General features: G+C 41.6%; 1 protein-coding gene across 2 annotated transcripts in view; it reads right to left on the bottom strand.

The window, feature by feature from the left end:
* Window positions 1–286: 286 nt before the first annotated feature.
* The window catches only part of SIK2 (salt inducible kinase 2), a 44,990-nt gene continuing 35,283 nt past the window's right edge, over window positions 287–9,993 (bottom strand). For both annotated transcript variants that reach the window (XM_068418276.1, XM_068418277.1), the window contains exons 10-15: window positions 7,962–8,190; window positions 6,950–7,234; window positions 6,613–6,776; window positions 5,418–5,534; window positions 4,663–4,754; window positions 287–3,960 (exon numbers count right to left, since the gene is read on the bottom strand). In XM_068418276.1, the coding sequence (XP_068274377.1) occupies window positions 3,381–3,960; window positions 4,663–4,754; window positions 5,418–5,534; window positions 6,613–6,776; window positions 6,950–7,234; window positions 7,962–8,190 (1,467 nt within the window). In that variant the 3' untranslated portion in view covers window positions 287–3,380. The remainder of the gene's footprint in view (window positions 3,961–4,662; window positions 4,755–5,417; window positions 5,535–6,612; window positions 6,777–6,949; window positions 7,235–7,961; window positions 8,191–9,993) is intronic.

Raw genomic sequence — 9,993 nt, 5'->3', positions numbered from 1 at the left:
CATGGCATAGCAGGCAGTACAGAAACGCAGCTTTTTTTGTTGAAACTATTAAGAATGCTTTGTACATTCATAGTTGCCTTCAAAAGTGAGTCGTATCAACTACCTCAAGCATGTCAAAATGACAGGAAGTAAACTTCAGGCTAGAAAATCCAGCCTTTGCAGCAGACATTTTCTTTTTTTTATCATTTGTAGCTTGGTGCCTCAGAGAGAAAATAACCTCAATATAATACATGAAGAGGTTGCTAAGAACACAAGAGCAGCAGGGGCTGCTTTAGCTCACTAGATATTTAAAAATGAAATGCACATATTCTTTATTTTGTATTAATACACTCTAATTGCTTTACAGAGTCCAGCATATCAGTTGCATGTAAATACTACAGATGAACTTGCCAAACTGGAGCTCACAAAACTAGTGCATTTATCCCAAAGCAGAGACTAAACCCTCTAACTCCTTAAAAAAATACATTAAAGAACGTACCACACACACACACATATTGCACTTTTCTCCATATGAAATTTTTACCCCATATACAGCACACCAAAGTCTCTTCAAAGGAATCTGTAATACAAGATAATAAAGCTAATAATTACTCTAACAGTAGTGTACGCAGTTCTCTAATGTTAGACATAACAGATTTCAACAAAAAAGCCACTTCAAAGTAATACGAAGTGGTGCCCAATGGATACTCTGCCATATTAGAAGGCATTAGAAGCCTTTTATTCTAATTGGCTTAAAGGAAATGACATGAAATGTTAAATATGCTTTTGGTTGAGGGGAAGTGTCAGGCTAAACTACACTAAAAATAACTGTAGCTTTCCCCCTTACCAGCACTGCAAAGCTCAAATGAGCCTGGACTAGTTGGCACATCCTGATAAATGAATAGCAGAATGCAAGAACAGAATTATTTTTACCTTCGAGTCCTGAAATGTACAGTATCCTGGAGCTGGATGGGGAAGGAAGTGGTTATAGTTATGGCAGTAACCCAGCTCCTGGAGCAGAACTGGGCCTGTCTCCAGAGGTGGTGTTGTCTCGTTAGCAGTTTTCACCACATAGTTCCTTGAGTGCTTGGGCAGATATTAAAATTCCAGAAAGTGTTTATTATGCTGTAGGGTAGGGAATAAGGAATGAAAGGACAGGACTCTCTGTTGCCACTTTTCCTTTTTTTTCGCAGTAGTGAAATGCCTGGTCAGTTATGCTGCAGTATTTGTCAAGCTGTTTCCCTGCCCTTTGTTAGTTGCTTAAGGTGTCATAGGGGTTTCTGTGTTCCATAGCTATTTACTGTGTCAGATGAGTTTCCTTTTGAAGGGAAACCACACAATAAACACCTTTTCTATCTATCTCAGCTATTTAAAGTAGAGCTTTCTAGCCCTCTTTATCTTGCATCACCTAAGTAGTGTATGGACGTGATCCCTGTTCTTTAAACTGTCCTTTGCTGATGCCTTGAGAATCACTGATATCAGAGGTAGAAGCTGAGTGCTCACAGATTGAGTCCAGCTGCACAACTGGACCAGTATCAGAGCAGGCTACATAGCAACAGGAGTTGCCTCTCTAATTGTAGCACACAGGAAGCAAGGTGCCTTCTGTCAGTTGTTAAACCCTTCCCTCCTTCACGCAGCCTACAATGCAGTGACTGAAGTCCTACTATTCCATATTTAAATGCAGTCTTATTGCTGTAAATGCTGGCTGATTATCCACCTTTCTACACCCTCATTATTTGTAGTATCAAAGACCTGACCTCACCAGACTTCCCAGCAAACAGTGGTGTTTTCTACATACGTGATCAGCACAGTTTCTCTGCCATTCTTTGTGCTTTAATGAATCTGCAATTGTGCTTAATGTTTGCCCAGAAAAGGGCTGAACTGTCTAGCTGTGAGCCTCGTTTGTCTGTCATCCTGTGATGTCCCACAATACGTAAAGGCTAGAGACAAAATCCAAAGTAGAGATCAAAACTTTCTGCAGATTCCTAAACAATCCTCCTATGACTCACATTTCGTGACTGAAAGTTCTGGAGACACAACTGCTTGTTGAACTTAGCATTTCTTGAAATGGTTGATACATCAACAGTTTGTGATGCTAAATATTGCTGTAATACTTTCAATGTAATATATACATGAGTGATCAACACACTAAGAAAGTTAAACATTACGTTCCACATGGTGGAACGTGTGCTCTGAAGGGACTTTGGCTACAGCAAGGATATAAATGGGGTATTGTCTACTTTCTTCAGAAAAAAGCATATAGGCTGATAAAGAACTGAAAAAGGCACAGCACTATCACTTCACAGGGTTTTTTTTTTTAAGCTCATTGTTTTTATCCTTAAGTTCTAAAACCCTAAATAATTGTCCAAATATACAAAGCTCAATAAACCACCAGCAACACATACTGCAAATTCAAAACACAGTTTGTTTGCTTGTTTTTAAAATGCAACAGAAGGACAGATGGATCCTTTCCAGTGAGCAGAACTTCTCCAAGACAGAGCCCTCCACAAAGGCTTGCCTGCAAAAAGCGTTGATTTCAAAAGCCACTCAGGTGGATTTTTTTTTTTAATGCCACTGGCTGCAGCTCTTGGTTTTTCTCATGGTGCTTCTTACCTTCTATCTCTTTGTTGAATCCTTTATCCTTTAGTATTCTGATCCCCACCCAGAGGTCCCTACAAACCACTGTGGTGCCCTGTGTCAGTTCCAGGTATCTTTTGACAAAGTCACTTAGCAGAGATCCAGAAGCTTCCCTTAGTGGACAATTAAGAGTTCCTTGGCAGGCTTGGGAAATACTGTTTACTTGCTAGCAGGAGGAAGTGGAGGCTGCCTGAGGTGCCTGGTGATCTCGGAGACTTACCATGGAGTAGTTCCAGATCAGTAGCTTAACCAGCAATTGGATGCCAAAGTGCAACTTTCCTTTAATTCCACCTCGTGCTACTGTTTCAAAAGTATTAGAGTTGCCATCAGTGCAGACCCAAATCTACCCTGAATTTCAATGAAAACTATTGCTTTTATTGCCAAGAAGTACAATACAATGTGCACTCATTCTCGTTTCTCCAAGTGAATGTTAGATGAATGCTGACAAACTCCCCAGTTTTTTTAGAAGGGGCTATTTCCTTCTTCTAAAATTCACTTTTTTTGCCTCCTTCTATGCAAACTAGTTCTTTGTGGGATGAAACTGCACTACCTGTTCTCTAGCCCCTGCCACCAGCAAGAGGAGCTAGTGGCCAAACACTTCTTGCCACCTCCTGCTTTTTTTTTTCCAGTCAGGTGGATTTTTAGTTCCCTGTTAATTCAAGGGTTGAAAAATTACCATGAACTTTGGGGCAGGAACAAAAAACAAATTCACATGCTTCTCCATTTGTCCTGTCTTGCACTCTCATGTTAGTCACCTCGCAGTATTAATTCACCAGGACATAGCCACTGTGCTGTGGATCTACAGTCTCCATCATTTCACAATCAAAGAGTCCAGGCAATTCCGAGAGGGTTAATGCGTCATAGTTTGTCTGGGACTCATGAGATGCTGAGCTGCTCTGGCTGTCAGGCAATGCTACACTGCTCTGTTGTGCTGGGTCCATGGAATACTGGCACTGGTCTGGGTAGTCTGGCTCAGAAGAGGTGACAACAGGCAATTCACAAGTCTGATACGAATATTGTAGGGACTGTGGCGGCTCCTGCACCTGAACTGGTGATGACAACCGTGATGAGCTGGTGATCTGGGAGGGTGGCAGTGGATCCAGCTGTACCTTCTGGTACTGGCTAAGGAAGGGGTCATATTGCATTTGTTCTGAGGAAGGCTCCATCACAGGGCTCAGAGGCTGCTGCAAGCTAAACTGGGTTGATTGCTGCTGTTGTTGCTCCTCCTGGCATGAAAGTGGCAGTTGACTTGACCTTGGGTATGAGCTCTCAGCTATTTGCATCTGGTTAAAATAGGCCTGCAGCTGGGACTGCTTCTGGAGAAAGAGTCGCTTCTGATGCAGCCTGAATCAAGGACATAAACAGCAATTATTTCTGCCTTTTGAAGTGTTAAGGCACTAGCATGAGTCCTGCATGCTAGTCACTCAAACAGTTCCAGCAGGGAGGGAAGTACAGAACTGGAAAATCCTGAGCAATGTTCAAATCTATTCACTCTTTACTGTAACTTTCAGAGGAGTGTCACTTCTAAACTGATCTTATATGACAAGAAAAAGTTGATTTACTTTACTGTAAAATTATTAGGTCATGGGAATGAGACAGGAAATACCTAAATGATGGCCAGGCTTCCCAGCAGGCAGAAATACACGATCCGTGTTCTGACTTACGATAAGTACTGCAATATGTAGGTTATAAACAGTGGGTGGTTGGGGAGGATGAGGGTGAAATTAAGTACAACAATGTAAGTAGTACGGTAGCTTCCTCCTATGCTTCTATACACCCATTAGCACTAAATTAAGCATGCAGGTATTTGCAGTTTACCTGCACCCTAGTAGCGTTAGGTGATAAAGAGCTCATAGCACAGAAATTTGTAAACACATGGCAGGGCTGCTGTCCCTCTTTTAAAAGAAGGACTGTGTCCTTACAAATTTTGAAGTGAAGCTTTCTGTTTTCAAATAATTTCTAAATTAACAAAGATTGTTCCAGTTCTTTTATTACTCTTGAGAGTAAGAATAAATAACTTATCTGCATAGTTTGAAAGCTTCTTACCTGTGCTCCTGTAACTGCTGTTCCAGACTCCGGGGTAATTCTTTGCAGTATAGCTGGCAAGTATTCTGAGCTTTTGATAGTAGAGTGGGTTTCTGCAAGAAAAGCAGGGCTGTTTTAAATTGCATTTGATTTAATGCATTCGTCCAGAAAGCAAGTGAAAGATTGTCACCTTGATGGCAGTGTAACTGCCCAGCTCCGTTTTCAGTAGCGGGCAATAGAGCTACTACCTAAAACCACAGCCACTACTGCTTATTGGCTTCTAACCCTTAGACAAAGAATATCTTTGCATGATAGACTGTGCCATAAAAATCCACAGAAAGATTTCTTCCCAAGTGAAAGAGAAGGTGCAAGCTTGGAAAAAAGTTTTTAAGCTATATGAAAACTGGTTTTCAAAATAAAAAAAAAAAAGAGGGGGGGAGAAACAGTAAGTCCCAAGGGGTCAAAAGTGGCTCAGATGCTGATGCATAACCTTTATGGGGTGCAACACAGATAATAGGTATTCACTAGCAGTTACTTCAAATTGCTTCAAGAACACTCTACAATAACAGACCAAGTAGGAAAACAGCAGTCATATAGTATACTTATTGCATAATTAGAGTCAGTGTCTGACAAAAGAAAAATACAGCATAATTTCAAATTCAGGTGTTCTCCGCTAATTTAGTCTTTGATTTTCCTGAGTAATAAGGTCTACAAGGCCAGTCTGCTGTGTAGTAACAGCAGCTGGTTTAATTCAGTGGAGGGGGGAGGTATGGTACCTGGAGCCTGTGTTGTAAGTACTGCGTTTCTAAGCTCTGCCGTCTGGATAATAATGGGGGATGTGCACCATTAGGGAAAGCAGATGCAGCTTCCTGCTGCTGCTGAGATGCTTCCTCCTGCAGAGAGAAGAGGAACAAGTTTCATCCCCAGAAAAGGCTTTTCTGCCTCAACCCTTTCTTTAACGATTTTCCCTGACAGAGGTTTCATAGTTGCCATACGGACTGGTCTCTGGTGTCACTCACCTCTTTCACTGCATGGCGAGGAGCCTAAATTACCAAGCTTTGAACTATCTGTGCTGCAAAATGGCAAGGGCTCACATCTGTAACTAAAATGCTATTAAATATAATGTATTTTCTGACTTGCCCTCTGAAATAGTACATGTACAGGGTTAGAAACTGTCCAAACTCTGAATGTGCTTTTGTGCCGCTCTCATTTCACAGCTTCAAAACAGAAGGCGAAAAGCTTTCAGTACTGGTGGGAGAGGATACGCACGGAGCAGGCATCTCTAGTGAGCTGGGCAGTGCTGACATGGGAGGGGAGTGAATTGCTGTCATGAGAATACCATGAGCCACTGCAGCATGTTTACATCAAGTGAGAGATTCTTGTGAAAACATTACAACTTTGTGGTTGTCAGAACTGAAGTTTTCCTCCAATCAGAAAGCTAACAGCTGGAGCTTTAATAATAGCAGGCTTCATCTGGAACATTAGATGCTTACAGTGCCTCTGTACTTCTGACCCATTTTATTCCTGGGGTTTAACAGAAACAGTTACTGCTGTAACCAGTTCCATTTGAAACAAGTAACTAGGAAGGTGGTAGAAGCTATTTAGCATTTCACTACGCAAAGCAGGCTCACCGCTATCACTCCGCTTTTGCACTTCTTACAATTATACCAGACCAAGTCCAACAGGGAAAGATGTTATTGGGCTTTGTTAAATCTAAAACATCCTTCAGATTAAAAGGAATAATAAAACGCTGGATTTGGAAAGCTAACCAGGCCATCTCACTGATATCATTAGGATGGCAAAAGCTAACCTGCAACTGCCTATCCTCTATGCTGCAGAAGACAGAAGGGAGAAGAGGGAACTTTATCTGTAAATTAGCTCTTCTCAGATCTTCAGAAAACCTTATCCTCTCCTTAGCTGTCCCAAGGTATTAGTACCTGAAAGATGGAGCTTGATTTCTGGTTTAAGTACCTGTGGAGGACTATTAATGAGGTCCTGCAACTGGGTGGCAGTTGATGTCAGAGAAGGTTCTTCTTCTGATCCCATCTGTTCATACAGCAACTGGACTTTGTTCAGTTCCAGGATTCCTTTGGTTCGTGCCAGATTCTGGAGGTGCTGTCTAAATGCTACAATTCCTGCAGAAGAGCAGAGCGAAACCCTTGTCAGAAAATCAGTTAATTCCTATCTGGTTAGCACAGCAAATGTGAGGTAAGCTGAGTAACAACCAAGTCACAAGGCGGCTTGGTGGTATGGAGTACATTTACTACCGTGTCTAGGTATAATGCATCATGACAATGGTTATAATTACCTTGTGTGAGGGATGTGTCAGAAGCTCTGCGCCCCTCTCGGAAACTGACAGGAGAGCGGTTGTGGGTCTCTCGCTTTTGGGAGGTAAGCGCCTGCATGGCTGGATTGGCAGGTCTCAGACCTATGAAAGGTGGTGTCATTCTGGGTGCTTGTTGGTTAGTTAGCACCATTTCTTTCAAGGAGGGGGTGTCTCCCAGGAATTTAATATCTCTCTGAATGGATCCCATGTCATACTCTGAATCAATACTGCCCAGAGATGAGTTTTCATCCAATGAGTAGACTTTCCCTGTGACAAAAAACAAAAGCCAGAATAAAAGGAAAGTGCAGCAATAATTTAGCAAAGCAAAGGAAGTGCCACAGGCTCAAGTAATTCCTGCCAACAGTGACTGTCTTAGAGGAAACTAAACAAAAAATCAAGTTTCATAAAGGAACTGTAATTTAACACTTGCAGTACCAGAATGGGGATTTGCTACTGGCTTTTACATTATTGCAGTGATAAGACACTAGGCAGATGGTGTTCGCTGGCTTGTTTGGAGAGCATTCAGTGTTTTTTTTCTGTAGATAATCCTGACAAGACTGTAGCCTGAGCTGAAAGGCTTGGTCATCTTGCAGGTTTTGGGATACCTGAGAATCCAAAGGTTTTTGTTTCCCCACTGTCCTCTTCTGCCAGCATATCTTAAGGGGATGAATGACTTAGGGACATTTAGATATGTGAAAAAGAACAAGCCAACTTGCTACACCTTACCAGTTGCTCTTGGGGTTGTACATGACTGTAGCCAGCTGTATATTTGCTGCTTTGGTTTTATACTGTCTGTACAGCAGGTTTTGGGGTGTTTTGTTGTCCCCCCCCCCCGCCCCGCCCTTTGGCCTTTATAGTAAATGCTAAGTAACAAAACCAAGAAACTGTCTTGTGCTTGTCACTCTTAAAACCTAGTGGTTTTCATCCTGGGCTTATTAGATTGAGTGCTGAGAGCAGAAAATGAGCTTTGAGATGTCCATGCTAACTTCTGTACCTGTGCCTGGCATCATCACCAGCTGATTGGTAACTTCTGCCAGAGTGTGACGTCGCTTCCCACAGCGAGCTGCTTGGAGGGCTGCAAATGCCTGTGCAGGGTCATCTTCTGACTCGCCTTCTGTCTCTATTCCTTCATCGATAGAAGTTTCCATCATGCTGGTAGGCAGGGATTGGCATCCTTTCCTAATCACCATGGGAGGTACGGGATCTAGCAGGCAGCCATTTACCTAAATGGCACAAAGAGAAGATGGACAGCTTTCAATTATGGGCACAGAGCATCACCCCAAAGTGCAGGAAATCTCTCCCTATCATGTACACTGCAGGCAGCCTGGATATTTAAAATGTGTGAACCTCACTATAATCTACTGAGTTAAGTAAGACTTGTTGAGACTATCCCTCTAGCTAGGATCACCACTGACATTCTCTTAGTACTCAACTCCCTAAATCTAAAAACTCTTATTTCCACAGTACAATTTAGTGAACTGCTGGAAAGGAAAAAGAGAACCAATACCATGTGGGCAGTTGGCTCTCTGCAGTTTACCATGGCACATGGATCAGAGCTTGGAAGTCTTTAGTGGGCATATTCTATAATACTTAGGACACTGAATATTCCCAAATCAATTGTGATTTGACATCTCACTGTAGTCACTGTTTGTTGATCTACTCTGGTCAAACTGCATCTATAAAAGCAAAGGGGGATGCAAAATAAAGTTTGAAATGTTAATTTCCAAATGTTTTTGAACAGCTTTTTCCTTTCCAGCTGTAAGAGACCACACAAGGAGTTACTTAAAATAGTGATGAGAACCAGGGCCACACTCTTAGTGTTGGTAACTAACCAGCAAGTGAGCAATAAAAGCTTCAAAATGGCAAGCAAGAAATCAAACCCCTAGCTGGCACCAGGCAAAATACAATAGGCTGAAATTAAAGTTATGTGATGTGATACAAGAGAAAACAACAAAAGTTTCATGAGAATAATAATCTATTTCATACATGTAATTCTTTTAATCTATTTCCCCTTCCTCACAAAAGCTCTACCTGCTAACTCCCATGTATTTCACTTATTCTTTGCTACCCTGCAGAGTGTTGTCACAGACCTCAAAGCTGCATGGCAAAACAGATCAGACTGTAGCTCCCTTCAGAGACTTAAGCTGTAACCATACATTTGTAAGGCTGTGGAGCCATCACATCTTATTAGTTGAGTTCAATTAAGTCTCTTAACTGTGGAAGTGTGGAAAGCCTACACAAAGTCTTCCAGTCTGATTACAGGAAACAAAACCCATTAGATGGAGCTGCAACGTTATGTGGTTTTACATGGTCTCCAGTGAAGATTTTACAGGCATTCCTAGCTATAGAAATGGCCTGGCTCAGAACTGCTACAACCTATTTGAGATGCTGCAGTTCTAATAGTTTGTGACAGTCAGAAGGTCCTGCTGGGTATTTACCATTCAACAAAACGTTAACAAAAATGTAACTCTTTTGGCTGGCTTGTTATGAAATTGGCAGAGATACAGAATTTTAAGTGCATGGTATTTTAATCGCTTTAGCTGGCAATGGAAGCTTATGGTTAAAGTTCCATTATACCTTCCTGTTCTTATTGGTCTGAATTTTTGGATGAGTAGTTGAGTAGGTTACTCTAGATACTCAGCAGTAAACCCTTTGTATTAGAAGCTATATATGAGCAGTCTTCAGGACTCTTAAAAATATATTTAAGAAGAAGGAAAACCCCCCACTTTTGTAGGCTGATTTTTCTGTTACAAATGACAGCATGGTAAGACTGGAATGTAAGCAAAGAACACAAGAGGCAGATTACTGATCAAAAAAAGACACAGCTGTTGAAAGTTATATGCAAGAGAGAAGCAGAAAAAGAATGTGGAATACCTAGAACTCTGATGCTCAGAATATTTAAATTTAGGGAAACAGGCACAATGTATTTTGTCCAGCGAGTACAAGAAATGCAGAAATCAAGTGTTTAGATGCTAAAGGTCTTTGTATTTGACTTGCTGTCTATCCTGACAGGTTACCCAGGACCG

Source organism: Nyctibius grandis, chromosome 25, assembly GCF_013368605.1.
Source record: "Nyctibius grandis isolate bNycGra1 chromosome 25, bNycGra1.pri, whole genome shotgun sequence".
Lineage (NCBI taxonomy): Eukaryota > Metazoa > Chordata > Aves > Nyctibiiformes > Nyctibiidae > Nyctibius > Nyctibius grandis.
Note: the sequence above shows the minus strand (reverse complement) of the source record. Positions and strands in the feature narration are given on the sequence as shown.